Source organism: Neodiprion fabricii, chromosome 1, assembly GCF_021155785.1.
Source record: "Neodiprion fabricii isolate iyNeoFabr1 chromosome 1, iyNeoFabr1.1, whole genome shotgun sequence".
Taxonomy (NCBI): domain Eukaryota; kingdom Metazoa; phylum Arthropoda; class Insecta; order Hymenoptera; family Diprionidae; genus Neodiprion; species Neodiprion fabricii.
In genome coordinates, this window is record NC_060239.1 from 34,397,584 (window position 1) to 34,417,743 (window position 20,160).

The 20,160-nt window shown below is 42.8% G+C and overlaps 2 protein-coding genes across 4 annotated transcripts in view; one reads left to right on the top strand and one right to left on the bottom strand.

The window, feature by feature from the left end:
* Positions 1–3,727: 3,727 nt before the first annotated feature.
* Positions 3,728–20,160, bottom strand: part of LOC124184092 (4-coumarate--CoA ligase 1) — a 73,819-nt gene continuing 57,386 nt past the window's right edge. Inside the window, exons 1-7 of one of the 2 annotated variants that reach the window (XM_046573559.1) lie at positions 10,759–10,826; positions 8,467–8,682; positions 6,903–7,110; positions 6,454–6,787; positions 5,869–6,163; positions 5,251–5,794; positions 3,728–5,040 (exon numbers count right to left, since the gene is read on the bottom strand). In XM_046573559.1, the coding sequence (XP_046429515.1) occupies positions 4,922–5,040; positions 5,251–5,794; positions 5,869–6,163; positions 6,454–6,787; positions 6,903–7,110; positions 8,467–8,586 (1,620 nt within the window). In that variant the 5' untranslated portion in view covers positions 8,587–8,682; positions 10,759–10,826 and the 3' untranslated portion in view covers positions 3,728–4,921. Of the gene's footprint in view, positions 5,041–5,250; positions 5,795–5,868; positions 6,164–6,453; positions 6,788–6,902; positions 7,111–8,466; positions 8,683–10,758; positions 10,827–20,160 lie in introns of those variants that run through there. The other variant, XM_046573604.1, reaches the window with a different exon arrangement.
* The window catches only part of LOC124184229 (lachesin-like), a 99,496-nt gene continuing 86,118 nt past the window's right edge, over positions 6,783–20,160 (top strand). The window contains exons 1-2 of one of the 2 annotated variants that reach the window (XM_046573740.1): positions 10,894–11,005; positions 13,135–13,329. In XM_046573740.1, coding sequence (XP_046429696.1) covers positions 13,312–13,329 — 18 coding nt within the window. In that variant the 5' untranslated portion in view covers positions 10,894–11,005; positions 13,135–13,311. Of the gene's footprint in view, positions 6,882–10,893; positions 11,006–13,134; positions 13,330–20,160 lie in introns of those variants that run through there. The other variant, XM_046573902.1, reaches the window with a different exon arrangement.

Genomic DNA, 20,160 nt, shown 5'->3' on the forward strand with positions numbered 1-20,160 from the left:
CGGCTGGCAGATGTAGATCGAGAGCTTTTTTCGAGTTTTTTTTTTTTTTTTGCTTTACCTGCGATAATAAGTCATACTCTCGCACTTTCCATCGGCCCTTAGTTATATTTAATTCTTCAACGTAAACCGATTAATTCATTTACGGCATCGATTGGTGTCCTGCAATCGTAAAATGAGCACGATTTAAGTGTGATTAAAGGGCGTGAATGACCGTAAACCAAAATTTATAAACATATGACGGTGTTGGGAAAATGTTTCGGTCTACAGTGTGTTGCTCGTAAAATACTCTTCGCAAAATTGAAACGCGTATTCGCGTATTACAGCTTGGAAGAAGTTGGCGAAACGTTACGGCTATACTTTCACCGTAATACTACAGGGTGAACTCCTTGTCCGAGAATCCTTACAAACCCGGTCGTGATATTTCGCGTTGTGTAGTATATTGTGGATGTTAGCGCCTGATAGTTCCGTATCTAACTTTCCTGGCGTTTCAGTTCTTCTCCGGGTTATACGGTACGAATATGTCCATTTACTATCGCGCGTATATGCATATCTGTATACACGTATACACGAATGTATGCGGGTACGTATGTGAATGGGAGGAAGCCAAGCCGGTACATTTACTCGCGTCCCGTCGACTTTGCAGCGCAGCCTCAGGAGTCTTTGAATCGTGTTCATCTACCGTGTACTTGACCACCAAGTGCCCTCTCTGGTCATCCCCCGAGGCCTTGAACAAACACCGATACGAAGGGAGCGTAGATGTCAGTAGAGCCGGTAGTGCGTTGAAGGGTCCGAAAGTGGATATTCGGAAAGAAGCGTTCGTTGTTGTGAGCACAAGAAATTTTTATTCATCACTTTGATCTCAACGCGATGATGTTATTGCATAAAATTCTTGGATTTCCGGGTTTCAAAGGTATTCGACGAACGGTACGCGATATGAACGCGTTTACTTTTACCAACGCCTTGCGATTCGAGGCAAAATCTCATGGTTTCTTAGTACCGTCTAATTATACTTCAAAAGGGTGGATAATCTGATATAACAAGACTGCGTTACGGAAGAATTTCCTTGAGGTATACAAATTACGGTGAAAAATAATCCCCTTCAATTTCACGGTATACGTATACAATCCCCTTAATTAAAGACAAGAGATTTTTAAGGTATTTACAGCTCGTCAATTAAGCTGGAGTCTCCTACCTTAAATTTTCATGTTAATTGATATTATATCAAGTCAATCGTGTGATGAAATCATCCTAGTTGACTGAATATATATGTAATTTAAATATACCTGCGTAATGTATAATCAGTATTATTATAGGAAATAGATGGAAATTACAAAATTAACCCGTTTCAGACTGAATTTGATTTTGTTTAATTAGGTGGGTAAAATCAGTTGCTGCCCAGTATATTACTTCGATAGTTTGAAACTCGAGATCCACCATTTCAATAGCTTTTGCTAATTAAGAGCTAAACAAATTCCAGCAAATCTCTAGAACTCTGGAGAGATCCTCGACGGAGCTACAAGTCAGTTTATTAAATATATTCCACCAATATGATGGTTATTGCAAATATTTTCATCGTTTCGGGCTTAAAGGTGAAGTTAGGTACACGCTATATTTTCAAGAACCCGTCTCACGTTAAATAATGTAGCTATAAAAAAAAAATTCATCCGACTCGAGATTGTCGTTAACTTTACTCGAATTTTAACGCGCTTGGATAAGAAATCAACACGGCCAGTTTTCTCTTAATTTTCCGACGCCAAATATTTTGTGCCAACTCTCGTCGTACCTGATAAAAGTTGTAATTTTTTGTCAGGAAAGAAGGGACGAAAAGGCTCTGGAAAAATGATCGTGCCTTGTTATACGAGGATTTCAAACAGCACGATTCATTAGAGCGAGAAATCTGTACCGGAACGACGTGCAGGGCATCTCGCCTCGTCCCGAGGGACCTGGACTCCTGCCGGGCGAAGAGTCATCCTGCGTCAGCCAACCGAGAGATAAGACTTCACGGAGAAGCGTGCACGTAGGTACATATTCCTCGGCCTCGAATCACCCGGCAGGCTTCAAAGTAGCCGCCACATTACCAAATGAGGCTCGGTGCAAACGCGGAGCGAGATTATCTCCGTGAGCAAGTCGTGCAACTTGAGGATGGAACACCGCCGACTGTCACGAAACGGACGAACAAAACGTCGCTTCAGGGTTATCTTCCTTCCGCAACCCGCCGACTCTCGTCTAGTGTTAAGTTTCGCCTGATGGGTGCGACGTACCCGCTTCACCCCGATATTGATGAATGAGAATTAATTATTAAACGTGTTGGAATCGGGTTGCAGGCTAGTTTCAATACCTCTACCCACTCCGCGACGAATGTGCGCCAATCAATGTGGGAGAGCCAATTTACGGTCAGCTTTTACGTCGATCATATACCGCTTTCGAGTGTCCATCGATGTTGTACCTACTAGAGTTTTCGCTACCCGTAATCAAAACAAGTATTCGCATCGTTTTTGATAATAGAGGCGAATAGCTTTGACCGATGTGTTTTAAATTTATTGGGTTTTTTCACATTTACGAAGACCTGCGAGGCAGGTGAAATAAAAAGGACACGACTGGAATAATTTTAAAACGGAACATTTTTCGTTCCTCACAGCTCAATTTCAGCGCAACCATCAGCCTTTCTCCGTGTTAAATAATTGCCATCTGTCAATTAGATTTGTCAGCAACGGACGTTACAAATTATATTAACTGCGGTGCACTGCCGCTGGAGTTGGAAATCGCTCTCGAACGACCGACGGTGACTTTGGATCCCCTGCTCCGGTAGCATGCACGCCGTAGTCTGAACAGGGAGAATATTCACTCGAATACAGATATACTGCTCGCATGTCAGCGTATCGCCTAAATCAACTTTTGTCGTCCTCGTTCGTCCGACCCTATTTTATCTCTTGGACACCGGAGACGACCAAGTGTGATCTAACTTAGTTTTGTGAATTTTTCGTCAAGTCTGCACACGGCCTCTTCGCCCATCGCGAAAGCGGGATGAAAAAAACTAAATAACAAAAATCCCTAAATACGGGTCGAAGGTATTCAGAACGGAAAGGCAACTCTTCACGATCATTCGATCTGAGCAAGTGTGATAAATTAAACGCTCGATCCTCTTTTTGCCGAACCGCCGAATCTTTTTACCGTTTAATTAGTCTTCATAATCGTCTACATTTTTGCCCGTAGCAGCGTGGTCGTGGTGGATTGGCTCAAGTGCCATTAAAATATTACGTCGCGCTGTTTTTACCGCACATTTTGACGTGATGTGACGTACTTTGTTCTTGAACCTCCCCCCCCCCCCCTTGCGTAAAATTGAAAATTTAATAATAATATAATATTACGGGTAATGTTGATTGTCCGATCAAAAAACAAATAAATATGCATAAAAAAGAGCGTGACAATGAGAGTGTATCCCACCCTCCCTGAGAACGCGGAGTAATATTTGAATGGTTCATTATTGTTGGTAATGCGCGATGAGAGGATTAAAATAGTTATCTAAGAACCTCTTTGACCACTTTGTTTCATAAAAATCTCAGGACGCTGAAACGTTACTTGAGTTACACTGTTACAACGTTAATTAGATATCGTCTCACTTAACGGGTGCTGATCTGAGATACCTACATAATTTTATTACGCGTTAGGATCACCTGTTGCAAATATGAAAAATACGAGAAGGAAATGAATATTCAAGGGACACAGATTCGGGATGAATTAATTACGTTTATTGATTATACATAGGTATACATAAATTCACTGAGTCAACGCATCGATATAATATACGGGGTATTCCATGCCAACTCGACCTGCAGCCAACCCTCACTAGCTCCGATTTTGCTTGAACATTAATGCAGTGTTTCGGGGACCGGAAAAGTAACCCCTGAATTGTTTCAGATTTTTTTGACCACTGGTCAGAAAGTTGTCTTATTAACGAAAAATATGTGAGTACCTACCTGAACTAAATGTCTGCGGTAGTAAGTTATATCTTAAAAGAGAAATTATCAAAATCAAAATAATTATTCATTTGTTTGGTAAATAAAAAAAAATGACAGGTATGCGTATAATTACGTATACGAACATGATGTTCGATCTATCACATAATAAATATCTTTCATCCGCATGGTAAAACAATTTTTATGAACGTTCTGAGAAATTATGCACCTACCTGAGTTTATGGAATACTCGATTAACTGTGAACCATTTTACATTGTAACTTCTGAACCAAATATCTCTCCATGTTCGGCAAGGTCTCGACAGTTTTGCGAAGAAAAATGCATCAAAACTCGAAAAAAATCGCGAAAAATATTTCCTTCCAATTCACGCCATTGCGAAGAATTTTTTTATTGATGATTTTTTCGCACGACCGACGGATGTGGGGATATGAATTCGTATGAAAATAAGACAACTTTATAACCAGTGGTAAAAAAAATCTGAAATAATTCAGGGTTTTCGACCCCCGAAATAATATATTAAAATTGAAGGCAAATCGGGGATGGTGAGGGTTAGCGGTAGGTCGAGTTGGCACGGCATGCCCCATACATACTGGCTTTTGGCAACGCAATAAATTAATTAGCTACACCTTTGCAAGCTATTGAACACTCAATTGACATCTAGAATTAGATTCATGTTTTGGCCCGCTGAAATACTGTCTGTTGCGAAAGAGACTAATTTGATCACACATTTCGTCGATTATTATTACTAATACACGGACTAACACATACATATTACATATATGAATATAGAAATATTTTAGAAAAGTATGAACACATATTTGTTCGGAATTGAGTATCATGTAGAAAAGGGAACGTAGATTTATACTTGTATGAATTCATACCGTCAATATTTTAAAGTTGTATTCAACCGACGATGCCATATTATTTAGGTACCGGTGAATTTTCTACAACTTTGAGATCAGTTTTCGCAACTCTCGTCGGAGTATTTTCCCTGACGGACTCTTTGGGATTTCGTCAATGAACCGGACACCGCCTCTCAGCCACTTTGACGGTGATACTTGTCCTGTGGAAGAAAAAAATACTCAACAAATGACGAGGAATAATTAATCCCGAAATTAAACCGAGCTACGGAACGACTCGACCTTATGATATTTCCCAAAAGCGTTCAAGAAAAACAGAGGTATTCATGTTTCGAAATAAAATACGAAACTGTTCATAACAACTCAATTCTCGTTCTTAATCGATCATTAATTTATTACGCTTATCATATTACCATCGACGAACTTTCGAATTTCTTCAGCCGAAACCTGAGCTCCAGGCTGTCGAGCGACAAAGGCGAGCGGCAGTTCCCCGGAGTTCTCATCCGGGATGCCGATAACGGCGGCATCCTTGACCGCGGGGTGCTTAAGCAGAATGGCCTCAAGCTCGGCCGGCGGTACCTGAAAGGCCTTGTACTTGATCAGCTCCTTGAGGCGATCGACGACGAAGATGTAGCCGTCCTCGTCGTAGTAGCCGATGTCGCCGGTGTGAAGCCATCCGTCCTTGTCTATTATCTCGGCCGTGGCCTTGGGGTCACCGCAGTATCCCATCATGACGAGATCCCCGGCGATGCAGATCTCGCCCTGTTCCCGGGGACCGAGAACCTTGGAAGTCTCGACGTCGATAACCTTGCACAAAGTGTCGGGTGATATGATTCCCACGCTTCCGCTCTTGTTCTTCGTCTTTGGACTCAGGGACACTATCACCGTGGTCTCGGTCATGCCGTAACCCTGACGGATGCAGGGGACGCCGAGACGTCGCATAACGGCCGTTTGAATCTGTGGGGGAAATGAGCAACGCGTAAGTTTCATACCGAGTTGGTATTTTCAACCGAGTGCGTTAATCGTGTAACCTCCTCGGAGAGCGGAGCCGCGCCGCAAATGATCTCTTGAATGCTGCTCAAGTCGAATTTAGCGACGATCGGATGCTTGGCGAGGAACACCATGATCGGCGGTACCAGCGGGACGATCGCCACCTTGTGAGTTTGTATGGCGCTGAGGAAGACCAGAGGGTCGAACTCGCTCATCACGATGGCCTTTCCTCTGGTGGCTATCAGCCCGAGAACCAGTGAGAAACCGTAACCGTGAAAATATGGCAAAAGCCCGAGTAGCGGACGGTCTGGATTCAGGTTCACGAAGTCCGGATTCCTGAAAGTTGGAATTTCGGTATCTACATTCACTCGTCGCGTTTGCTATTACCGCTACCCTATATACCTATACGTATATCTTCGCCCCGGTGCTCTCGGTCTAGTTACTTGATTACGTGACCCTATTGCTGCGCCCTGACTATTACAGGGCGTACATTCCGATTGCCGCGTTTGTCGGCTAAGTGCTCTCGTCGACCCGGCAAATGCCTAGCACCGTCACGCGTGCGAGGGAACATCTTTTAAAGCCAACAAAAACATTCTCGCAAAAACTTAAACCTGCTACGGACTCACTTGAAATGTTGGACCAGAGTCAGGAGGTTGTGATGAGACAGCATGACGCCTTTTGCCAATCCAGTGGTGCCACTGGAGCACAAAATGACAGCGGCCTGCTTCTTGTAGCCCTGAAGCTCGACGCAACTGAAGCTGTCAAGTTCCAAGACTGGCTCAGTCTCGGCAAGGATGTCCGCTAGGGTGGGAATACCGGAGGAATCGGCATCCGAAGAGAGTTGAATGACCAGCGGCTTCGGATTCATCTCGTCGATTATTTCCAGCACGAGCTTCTCCGATCGAGGTGACACGAAGATTATGCTCGGCTTTGAGATACTCAGAGCGTGCAACAGCTCGGCTGTGTATAGCGGAGGTACAAGCTTAGAAGGACAAGATCAGCGACGAATTCAGAAAATTCGTCCCGTCAACGACGGAACTGAAAATCAGTCTCGGTACGTAAGTATTGAATATACCTTTCGAATAAGTTGGGTTCAGGGGAGCTATCGCTGCGCCCAAGTAAAGCGAAGCCAGTGTAGGAATGACCAGATTCAATCGGTTCTCGCTTGAAATAGCGACGTGATCACCGCTCTTAAGCCCTCGTTTACGTAGACTCTCGCACAAACGAATGCTCTGCTCTAATATCTCGTTGTATTTGAGCGTCTCTCCCGTGACAGCGTCGACCTGTTTTATATCAGTGTTGAAATTAGGTGAATCGATTGAGAAGTTCGTACACGAAGGGAAAGGAGTTCTTGAACCAACAAAATAGATTTTGTTGGATGCCATTCTCTTCAATCTAGTATCCGTTGTTTGTTCGAAATACGATGACTTCAATTCAACAATTTCGATTTGGTTGATTTGGCAAAATGATTTAGTCCAGCGAATTCCTTGATTCAACAAAAGCCTTTCTCGTCGCGATCGAGTGAAGTATCGATTCGGGTGAATCTCTTGATGTATTTCCGAAATTGAGTCAAGTAAATATCGTTTCATTTGAAGTTTGTGTGTTGTTCCTTCAAGACGCATGTTCGTTGTCAGAAATAATTAGGTACTTCAAATAAAATAGGGATATGAATCTAGCCAACAAAAAATGTACATCGATTGAACGCCATACTTTGTTGATCTAACCGGAGCTTGTTTGGCGTAACTGGTTCAATCAGTTGCACTAATTTGTTTACGAGGTAAAAGGAACACCACTTGCTTTGAAACACGTAGATAATATATTCATCGTAAACATCAGTATACTAGTACTGTAAACAACCACTAGGCGGTGAACTTTCCCGCTTCGAAAGTAGCCTCAGAGATAGTTATGAAACCCGGTAGTCAGCTAGGAAGATAGATACAGTCAACGTAAGACAAATTTGCCATCAGATCTATCATCAACGAAGAAAGTTTCGAGTCGCCGAAATTGATATTGGCTACAAATAAGCAAAAACTATCGCACGTGTTCGATTCGCAAGTATTTCGTCCGACAAAAGTATTTTGTTGAATCAAGTGAGTATTATATTCGCCACATTTGACTATAGCATTTAGTTGAATCGAACGAATATCACTTGACTCAAATAATCCTTTCCGTTCGTGTAGAAGGCAAGAAATTATTCTGACAACTTGTGATTGAATTTTTCGACGCAATTCTGTCGGAATTATAAAAATGTTTTGAACATGCGGTTAAATTTTGTTTATCATACTTTGACAAGTGTTATTCACAACGGGGGCAAGCTTTAATAGAAAAGATGGAAAAGTCCAGCGAGCAGACGGAGTGAACTGGGAAACCGACATATTGATCGATCCGTTCGTCCGCGGAACTGTTTTTGAATAGCGTTCATTAAAACGTAAAGTACCATTCATCGTTGATTCATCGAACGGAAGGCATCTCGATTTTATATTGTCGATCGTTTATCAGTCACTTGTCGTCGGACGAGGCTCTGATCACTTTTTATTACCACAAAACAGGCTACTTGAGCGTTCAAAAAATTTGTGAGGCAAGGTTTATTAAAATCGTATAATGATAATTGTAACAATAATATTAACTATGATACGTACTTGTGCAACGCTTGTTCCATTGTTGCGTAGACAGTTCAGCATGTACTGCCCAAGAGACATTCGAGGCGTTGGAGTTTTCGGAATGATGCTGCTTATCACCTTTTCATTATCCGCTGACATCTTGTACTTGTAAGTTTATTCTGACTTTTCCTCTTATTACAGTTTGTTATTTTCTATCATCCCATTCACTCTTCTCTTTAACTGGAAACGGCCCTCCTACAAAAATAAACACGAGTTGTAACTGAATATGCTGTTTAAACGATACGGCTGACAACAATTTATTCGCGATTCGTTAATGCTATTTATTTTCATTGTCAGCTCTCATTAGCGATGTTATGAAAAAAAAAAATACATGGTGTTCGATTCAAAAAATGTATTGTTGAGCTTAACGTAGCTTTGGCGCCTCCGTCTAGAAAAAAAAATTACGATGGTTCCGTACGACGTCCTTCTCAAACGATACAATCTTGATCTTGAACTTTTCTTAGATGATATTTTTATGTTGGTGTAGTTGTAAAATTTGCTGTAGCTATAAATGAAATTGAGGAGTCGAATCTGCACTGATATACCTATAAGTACCAAGCGATTCTTCACTCTTCGTCAATTTTTTATACACCACATACGTATAATCTACATACAATGTACATACAATGATATCATTGCAGTAACAGCAAACGTACTCCTAAAGTTTGTCGGTGAGTTAGACTCGAGAGTTTACGGGGAACTCGGGGACGAGGCGTGTAGTAACGAGGATGAAACGTAATTTTGGGGTTATTTGAAGTCGGAGGTCGCGAGACTCGAGTCAAACTCGAGTGAGGAGACGCTCAATGTCTCGACGTACTCTAACAATACTCCAGACATTTGCCCGTTGTAAATTTCTGCCTCATTGCAGTCGGCTTCATAGACGCTAAGGCATCTGTGTTCTATAGCCAGCTATCGTGACACCTGAAATCTAGTGCCATTTACGTGTCATAGTGAAACGTTTCTATCTCTATACCGATGACATAAGCAGCGCTAATTGTAACGTGCGAATTCGGTGTTCAATCTTCAACATTTTAGCGTGTAACATATAATAGGGAAATGAACTTTACGGTCTATCTCGAGATACGTCGAAGACTCGTTGAAAGGGCGAATAAGAGAGAATAAATATTCTGCCTGTGCGTGTGTGTTTTTGTTTTTTAATCAAATCGGCTCAATCAAAATGCACGAAATTACAATGCTATAATCCAAAAATGTAGATTTCCTTTATTTCAAGACGCTCCGAGCATAGTAATATATCAATTATTGAATCTTTTCTGATTTCCGCGAATTTCCTTGATTGCAACTAATTAATTAATCAGGTCATGCAATGAGTGCGGTTCGATTACCAAACTATTCCACTCTGCTATGGAACAGGAACGTGCTGAGATTTTTAAGCCAATTACATTACTCGACGGTGGCATCGAGCAGATAGTTATTCGACGTTGAAATTTGGCCTTAATAAAATTATGTACTCATAATATGCGTCGGATGCGCTTGATGTGTCACTGACATGTTTAATTTTTTAGAAATTTCGGTACGCTGATTCGGATTAAAACTTTGCAATGCGTGATTTGGTGGAAAAAAATCAACTCAATGCAACCAGGTTAAAACTGGTTGACTGTATTTTTTCGCGTGCGGATAGTAGAACAAATATATTATTGATTAAGTTTGATTAATTTGTGTGACACGGGTAATTTGAAACTCCAAAAATTACGATTTGCCTCCATTAAACTAAAAAACTTAGTTTATCCGGTGATAAAATGGCGCTGAAAACCAGGCTCTGACGTCATGAGGACATTTTTCAATACTTGCAAGGTCGACTCGCCCCGGTTTTATAACGCGCGGTGTTACAACATGCTCTCTGTATTTCGATAAGACAGATATAAGCAAGCTATCACTGGAGGTTATCGTACTAATTGGATGAATTCCAATTATACAATACTCGGTTTCTAACGCGAAATTGAACTCGTCGCCGTTTTCACTGTCGTTTATTATTTATACGACATTGTTACAACAGATCGTCGTAGTTATATGTAAGAATTCTTTACGATTTTGAGAAACTTTCCGGATCATTTAAAGTGTACGATCGATCGTGCGAAGCGAGCTAAGCGTATAATATTGCGAAAATGTATGGGTTTCACGGTGTCTGCCTTGATCGATCGTGCGATTTCCGGGATTTGGTAAACGATGAAACGTCGGTGTAATGCCGGAGTATTTATTTGCGCCGTGCGTGCCTGTTTCTTGGCGATACGATTCTAATGCAAAGACACTTACGATAAGCAACAGGCGCTGGCAACCAGCTGCGCTCACTTTGTATAACTACAGAGTGTACGAAGAACAATCAGCCGCTCTAGTACGGCAGTCGCCTTGGCTCTCGATACGCCGCGTATATTCGCCCCTCTCCAGTTTCGCCGACGTCTTGACGAATCCGATATCGTTTTAACGATGAGTCGAATACCCAGTTTTCGACACACAATCAGCGATCAACTCGTCGCGGCATAAATCCGCTCTAAAAATTCGAGTAAGCTTACTACCGAAACTGTGACGTTTTCATAAATTTTTCACGAATTTGATAAGACCTGGAAATGGAATACATTACACGAAGCATTCGCTGACGATAGAGAAAGAAAACTTGAATTTTTTTTTCGTAGAGTATATTAACGCGAGGTGCGAGTGTGAAATATACCTACATATATGCATATGTATATGCATTTTTTTTCTTTTTTTATTTGACAAATATACGATTGAAAACATTGAGATTCATGCGTGTAGAAAACAACAGGCATGGAGAGCGGCGGTCTCCAAAATGCGAACCTGTTTGCACTGTAATTTACGGTATACCATTATTTTCAACACGGTGCAATAAATATTGGTTTTCCAAAAGCCGCTAGTGTTTATCACGCGCGTTCGCGCTCGTCTTCATTCCCCGTAAAATTGCCGGTTCGTTTTCCCTAGCTAAGGCTAATTCGCAAACGTACTGCGCAGGGGCTGCTCATTCACTCCGTTTTCAGTTTATTCAATCAATAAACCCTATAGGAAAATCTACAGGAAAGTTTCGTTCAAAATTTCTAACGGTAAAAATTCATAACGACTCAAAAGTAATCAATTTAATGATTCAAGATTTCGAACGAGTTCTAACTGATTGCGTCAAATGTAGCCGAGACTGTATTCGACGACGACGGACCCCAGACACTTTCGAAAATTGTAAAAATTGGGTGTTTTCAAAATTCGGAATAATCTGCAACGCAATTAAAATCTTTGGTGTGGATTAAAAAATGTTTTTTTCTAATCTCTTTAAAATCAGAGGGACAAAAGTAAGACTAGATATAATTTTACAGCCGCGATCGATGTACGATAACCATGCACTAGTCAGTGCGATGCGATGCAACAAGGCTGCATATTATGCAACAGAATACGCAACAAAGGGGATGTCGAATAATTTGACGTCATGGATCTGGGCGAGCGATGATCATGTTGTAATTGGTCTAGCTATGCATTGCGGCTTGGTGTAACTGATACAGAACGCGGCACGCGCACGGGGTTCAAATATCGCGGATTCGTGCAAGCATATGTGGAGCAAATGGAGGGGGCTGAAAGGGGGTTGAAAGGGGGTAGGGGCAGCCAACACTTGGCCGATTCCGCGGTGCTGGTTACCCATAGTCTCCCATACCATCCCATGCCCGGAACGCCGAGCATAAATTGTATCGGTTTACACGACCGCAAACATTTGTAGCTTCGGGTCCACGATGTCCCCTCGGGTACCCACCGCTGTCCGCTACTGTCCACCACTGACAGCCAGCCCGGTGCATCGGCCAGATAATTAGTAGCCATTGACAACGACACGGCTGCATTCGAACCATAATCGTTATCATTTCTCTGGGAAATTGCAGCAACTGCAGGGGCGAAAGTCGAGCCGCGATCACTCGCCGCGGATCATTCGGCTACGCGATACAGGCAACCGTATGATTTTGAACGTGTCGGAACTTGTTCTTTATCGTATTTCTTCATTAATTTGAACGGTACCTATAATAGTAATTATTTTAAGGCAATAGTTACTGCATGTTGGGCTCATTTACTGTGGTACTTTCATTTCGGCACGATTAACGATCTTCGCCCGGATTAATTCGTCATCTTTGAAAACAGTATTTTTTGCAATAACAGTGACAAGTGATCAGTGAAATTCCGACGTATGAACAACAATCTTATACAACCACGCGAGTGTTTGAAAAATCATATCAAAATATCGCGCCTCTTTCCGCGTCAATTGTCATAAATGAAAAACCAATTATCGGAGCTAATTGAATCTCCGTGAAAAATGAAAAGGAATATTCGAACTATGGACTATATGTAGACAGTACTTTCAATTCTGGAACGAGCCAGAGTCTAAATACGGTCGAAAATCTATAAAATACCGTATTGGAAAATTTTTTTCGTTTAGTGCGTAATATTGTCCAAGTTTTTTTGTCACATGCGCACAGCCAAAGAGATACTCGCGTTTGTGTGGCCGACAAGCCGATTTTCAAGTTAAGTTAAAATCGCCGTCTGTACGTACCGCGGTTATTGGACGCATGTCACAACCGCTATTCGACGTTCAGCAGCTGGGTAACTTTGAAAATCGTAAATTCTCTGTAGCATAACGTCGCATTTCAGTGCTCCAAGGTTCTAAAGCGGGAATGTGCGCGACTCGAGGGACACAGAGGCTCCCCGGAATTTAGACGTGGACATAGAGGGAATCTGGAACGTGTGCCTCCGGATTTCAGAAAATTGGCCTAAGGTTGAGAGTCTCGATATTCGAAACTCCCTGAAACATTTACGCCGAAAACAAACATGCTGCGGTTTATGCAGGTATGTATAGTAAAGCAATTGTCTTCTCTTACGTGTAGTTATCAGTGCGGAGTCAGCCGTTCGCTCAGGCACTAAAGTCATAAATTTAACGGTTTGATATTGTATCGTAAATCAAAGAAACTTGAAAATGTATTTTCAAACAACGAGGAATCGATCGAAGCGATTGAAATATTTGCGATTCATTTACAATTTATCGAGTAATTTCAATTGTTTTGCAATGGTATCTCAGCGATTTTCAACTATTTCCAGTGACTCTATCCAGAAAATCACCTGGAATGGTCGGAAATCATTGGAAATCGGAAATAACGTTGAAAACCAATGAAAATCACTCGTTGTACTAAAAATTGAGGAAAATCCCACGATGAGGTAAAAATGGATCGAAATTACTCGAAATCAGTGTGTTACTAAGTTTGAATCATTCGTTCGATGTCGAAGCGAGTGGTCTTTTGTTTCTCAGCGTGTTCGTCTTTTCTGCTATAAAATTTTCCACCCTAAAAATGTTGAAGTCAAAGCTTTTGTAGTGACGGAGAGATATTTTATTGTACTTACACCGACGATGAGCGAAAATGCCGTGCTGGAGCCAACCTGTAAGTAGGGTGTGCAGGTACTGTACGGTATGCAAAGAGGTTAGCCAAGCAGCGGACGTAATAATATTTGAAAATTAGTATCACCGGGGGCTCGTAGTAAGAAAGGATTTTGATAACATACGACTCTATCTAGCATTCGCGGAAGCACAGGTAGAGTCTGTTTACTCAAGATAATAGCGACGGAGATGGGAGCAGAGAGGGCTGCTGCACCCTCGGAGAGGAGGGATATTTCAGGAGGCAACGCCGGTTCGTAACTGTTCGTCGGCGTTCGGAGGCGGCGAGTTTTGCGAAAGGCGAGTGCAGGGGGTTGAGGATGCTGGGGCGAGGAGCTCGAGAGACTGCGGAGGATGGTGGGGGTGGAGGAGGGCGGGATTCTCTCTCGGCAAGCTACAAGAACTTCATTTTCCGAGCCATTACGCCCCGTCCCACTGCACAGCACCGCCTAGGAACCCCTTCGCCCCTTAAATTAATTTATATCGAAATTTTAAATGACACTCATCGGTCCGCGCAATAAATAACACGGGGAAACGCTTTTTCTACCACCTCGCCTGTTTGCACACCTTTCAGTCTTCTCGGGGGCGGCATTTTCCCCATATAGATACCACGCGTATACGTAATACGTATACGTGTAAGTAACCTCTACCCTTTCTTTGGTAAATAACATAAATTCCTCACCGTGTAGACTCTCGCTTATACGTATATGTATCGCTTCGAGCAATCTGTCAACCCCTGCGAGATCCTACAACCATTATAAACACGACGCCAATGCCCCGGCGGTTGTCACCGAACCTGATACATACAGTCATAATTGTTACTGCCTTAAATTATTACGTACATTCATGCATTCGATGATTAATCTCGACGCGATTTGCACAATTTCGTGTCTTCTCTCGTATAGACCTGATGTGTTGCATAATTTACGCCGTATATGGCACAAGCCAATTCGATACGTTTCGGTAAACTACGCGCTGCCTACATCTGACGGTACGTTATCATCGATTTTCATTCACTGTCGGATATTTTGTTCGAGGTGCTTTTAGCGGGAAAACGTTTCAGGGAAATGTGCAAAATTCTTCAAAACATTCCTAATTATGTACTCAATATTAACGTAAGTTGAAGAATGCGATCGAACTTTAGCCGCATTCTACCGAGCTTTATAAACGCGGTACAGTTCCGCCGGCCCATTAATGTCACCGCGTGAATTTCAAGCCAAAGAAAACTGTCGATTGAAAGAAATATAGTTTTCTCCAAACCTAGAACGTCGTCAAGTTTGCGATCCACGCGGTAAGCCTCTTTCTTCTTGTAACCACCGCGATAAAATATTTTCCACGATGAAAAGACCGAAGAGGTAAAGTTTGGAGGCTGCGTCAGGATCAGCTGACAATGAGCCATACTGTCGGACATGGTTCGCTGCGCTAGCTGTTGCGTTATGACGGGTTGGGTGATGGATGATGCTTCGGAGGGCCAGGGAATGGTCAAGGGTAGATATCGGTAATCCGGGGAAACAAAGAGCCAAAGTGTATTGCCTATTACGTATGAATGTGGCCGAGCCGGGCATCCCGCGTCGTCTTTCCTTATCTGAGGAGCGTGGCGGCCCGTTAATCACGAGCATCTGTCACCGGGCCCCACCCGAATTATTCAGTCAAGCCTTTCCTCGCCCGAGACGATGGTCAATCCGTGCGACTCGAATGCCTCGCGCCTTTTGCGACGATTCGCCCACACGTGATACGATGAAATAGAAATTTTTATCGACGAGAATCGGGCAGGTGTGCGAGCGGCACGATGCCCGAGGAATTGTTTCGTTTTCCCATTTCACGTGCCACACTGAGGAAAAATAATCCGGTGCAGGTATTTCGGGAGTAATTTATAAAATTCCAATAAATCAGTCACGATTGACCCGGCACGCTTTGAACGCTTTTACTCGGTATTCCAATTTTATTTTATTTCATTTGATTTTATTTTATTCTCCTATACTCTCTGTCCGAGTTGTTTTTAGGGAGCGTATACAGTCCTCGGGGCATAATAAAGGCCGACGCTATGTATCGCTTCATCCGTCTCTCCACCCGCCCCTTTTCTTTATAAAGTTTAGAGCAAAAAGAAAGCGGAAAACAGAGGAGGACGAGGAAGGAGGAGGCGGGACAAAAGAAGGAAAAGGAATCTCAAAAATTGACCTCTTCTCTTCTACTTTATCCTGGCTTTTTCGATCCATTTAAAAGGACCGAGAAGCCCGCGGCTGAGAGTCGGGAAACGAAAGCCAAGGGTCAGGGTACAGCTGCGGGAACGGAGGGTTGCGGACAAGGTTAGACGCCGCCTCGTCATGCCCCTGTGTGGTTCAAATTGGTACAAAAGGCCCAGAGAGTGCGGGATGTATTTCACAAAGGATCCGCTGACTTTCGACATGAGTTTTATACCGCCGTTTCACTCGCTCTCGAAATCGCAAAGCATTATAATGGCCCGTTACAAGAATCGCATTTTCTTCTTTTGAGGATTCGTAAATGTACTCTTAATACGTCGTGTGATGTACGCGTATGCATCCGTAACTCGTGTGCCGAAATTCCGCTTACCTTCGAGTTTATTTTCGATTATATAATTTCGCAGAGAAATTTTTCAGTGACATCTGTTTGATCGTAATTGTTACGGAATAAATACACGCTGCTGATTTAACTTTTGTATTGTTATGCAAACTCAAAAGTAAAAATATATATATATGTAAAGATGGTCAAAAAAATTGCCTATTGCTAGGAAAGTTGTTTGATGAAGGAACGCGCTGGTTGCCTCGCGTAGATTTCAGGCTACAATTTATTGCGAAACTAGCCAGGAAAGAGGGAGAGAAGACGGTTCAGTTGGAAGATAAAAGAGATACCGACGTTTTTTTCCATTTGTTGGTTGACTTGGTAGTTTTTTTAGAAAGGGAACGGTAAATGGAGCGAAGATAAAGAAAAGCCCCGGAGGTTGGCCGGTCTTGTAGTTCGAGGAAAATAACGAGATTCGAAAATATGCCGTTCCGTGAACGCGTTGCAGTTTTACCTTCCCGCGGAAAGATGCTAATAAGGAAGAGGCACTCATAGTTTGCTCCTTTGTTGCAGATTGTTAGGAATTTCCGCCGAGACGATTCGCGTTATTCGCGATCTCAGGCGAAGGAACAAAATGAGCGAAATATGCGGATAATACCTACGGACGGCATAAATTCGACGAGAACCGAAACCGGATGCTGTCAAATTCGACACGTGATACTATCGCGTACAGTTCCTGATGTTAATACATCAAAGCTGTTCGAAGGGTGAGCCGCAAGTTTGATGAGAGTTAAATGGCCCCGCTCTAATTATGTAGGTAAGTCGATATCGACGCAAAGACGCGGTAGCTCTGAATTACTCGGCATTAAAAGCTTCGGCGAATGCCCAATTTCGGCAAATGATTAACGGAGCTGGGAATCACCGGTGTAATTGAAAAATAATTCGAACCCATCGCTGGATCATTCAGGCCTAATGTAGGCGTTCGTTTAACGTCGACGATTTCGAGCGCCGTGACGTTTTACATTCTCTTATATTGTTTTTACCTTCAATGTTAAATAATTCACGCGATTAGGTGTAATAACTCATTTCAATGAAGTGGAATTATTCATTCCTGTAACGTGTAATAATCGGTGCATGCTACATATATACACGGTTTGCACTCGCGTCAGCCAACACGCGGGGTTTTTTCCCCGTCGATTAAAATTTACCATTTTTCTCTCAACACTTCGCGCTTTCAATCACGTCTGCACCCTAATTCGTTCTCACCCCTTTGCCCCCTTTTTTTTTTACCACGCCAGCCGCAAACTTTCACCGGTCCTGAAAAAGTTTAAAAACGGAAAATTTCCGCACCTCTGGAAACACCGAGAATCGTTGCCATTTATTAAGGGATGATTTTTAACAGGATGTGCATCCCGTTTTCTCACCTTTCTGCTATACAACTATTTCTATAACGTCGGGTATTCACCGTTGAAAATGTAATATAATCACATTATAGCTTATAGGAGAGAAAGAAAACAATTGATCGATATTTCGTGCTGAGGATGAGAAAAAAAAACACCGGAAAATTGTTTTACCGTAGTTGAACGTTCATACGTAATTACAGAATTGTTGCGCGGATATTCAATTTTATTTATCGGAAGTGCGGGAAAAGAAGCTCCGGCTTCAGGAGCGCATCGTGGTACGTATTATATCTACTTAGGTATACAACGCGTTGCTGTACATTTTTATCTCTCTGGAATTTGACCTGATTTCTAACATTGGAATTTCCTTATTCTCATCCATCTTGAAATATACCTGTATTCAGCGTAATTTTAAGCTATATACATTTCGGAGAGGTCATGAAAGAATAGCAGGACGAACGAATATTAATACGAAAGAAATGAAACCTTAGTACTAATACGAAGTGAAATTTTCTTCACTCTCAATAACGTGGACGGAGAGACGGACCTTTATTCCTCATCGTGCAGCAATCCTCAACTTCATTCACACCTCATTGTCAGTAATTGAAAAAGGCACCTTTCGATTATGTAGCTTATTCCATGTAGGGCGAGATAGAGCAGCAGGCCTGCGGTAATTCCGTACAGTATACGGGGACCGTAAATCAAATTAGTATGGTTTAGCAGAAAATTCATCGACGTGTGACCGTCAGCTGGGGGTGAAAAAAATAAATTTCACACAAGGTATGCAGTGACTTTTGGGGGACACCGGACCGTGACATAAAAGTCTCCCGGTCACGTCGCGGCTCGAGGGGCAAGAGGAGAAGTCGGTGAAACAGCTCGCGTTGTTGTCAAAGTATGCGCAGAAATTGTTTTGCGCCGTAAAGAAAGGCGGCGGCAGACCAGAGGAGCATGTCGTCCTCGTTACTTCGCACAGTTTTCTGCCTTCGATGCCTCGCTGCCGAGGTTGCGAGGACTCGAAGTCCTGGCTGCACTGGCGCACGGCAAGCTCGCGAAGGCGAAAGCTTGCGCAGCGAAACGGCGAAACGTTTGCTCGTCGTCTGAGTTAATTCGGCGAGATTCTACCGGAGCAAGTGTGTCGGTATCTGCAGGCTACGACATGCACGCGTGTACAACTCGGCATCCTCATCGCAGCTTCAATGTATACCCCGCCCAAGCCTCGGGGTCTGCTTTGTCGCAGCGCGACGCAGCGAGGAACCGCAAAAGGCATGCTTCGCATAGTTTTCGTCCTGCCGAACGCACAAGAGAAAGAGTCCCGGAGGCTGAAACGCCAACCTTCAGTACGCGGTCCCGAATGACAAAGAGAAAAAAAAAAGAACCAAAACTCTGAGGCTATTTTGGACGCGCCAAAAAACGTCCTTCTGATCGGCAGACGCGACTCGGAGAAGACAGGACGAAAAGGAGTGGTCGAACCCCCGGCGTATAATCCCTAATCGCTAAGTTCGATAGAATTTTTACGGACTCTTTGGCGCCCAAGTAGAAAATGTCTGTATCGTCGCTGAGGATGAGGGAGGTGTGGTGTACTGCGGAAGATTGATAGGGGGCAGGGAGAGGATTAAAAACCTTGTTGTGACGGCCATACGAGGTCCGAAAACCGAGTCGGATTCAATTTGCTGAGCGTTCGTTAATCAGCTGAGATCTTCTCGAAACAAAAAAAAAACCGAGAGATCTGCCCAGGAGTCGGTCTTATTTTGTTTGACGTCTGGACGTTTCGCAGCAGCAGTCTAAACAAATAAAACGTTGAAAACGTTACTGGAGAAATTAGAGACCACCTTTAATGTTGCTTTTGTGAATATCCCTTGCACAGTCACGTGATCGAATTCACCTTATACACATTCGTTATACGCCGGAAACTTTCTGCCCGACTTAGCTTTGGTTGCATGAAAATTATAGAGATAAAATTCCTTTTCTGTAAATAGACGCTGGAACGGGAATGATAATTTTGTTGAATGAAATCTGCCGAGGGGAAAAATTCTGCTGGGCAATGATTGAATGATGAGGAAAATGTGCGGAATATAATAGTGGGAATGATATTGATTATCCTCAAGTCGTAACGTATACCGGAATTTCTCTGATCAAGTATCGCGAAGCTTCGTTTTTCTCTCATGAGATTCGGTAGTTATTTTCGCAACGCTGTGAAGCGATGAATTCATTTTTCGAATATACCAGCGATTGCCAAGCCGAGGCAACTAACGACGAATAAAAAAAGAAAAAAAAAACTACGAAACCATTGAGCCGCGTGCGTTGGAGCGTTTAAAGATGACGAAGTGGCGT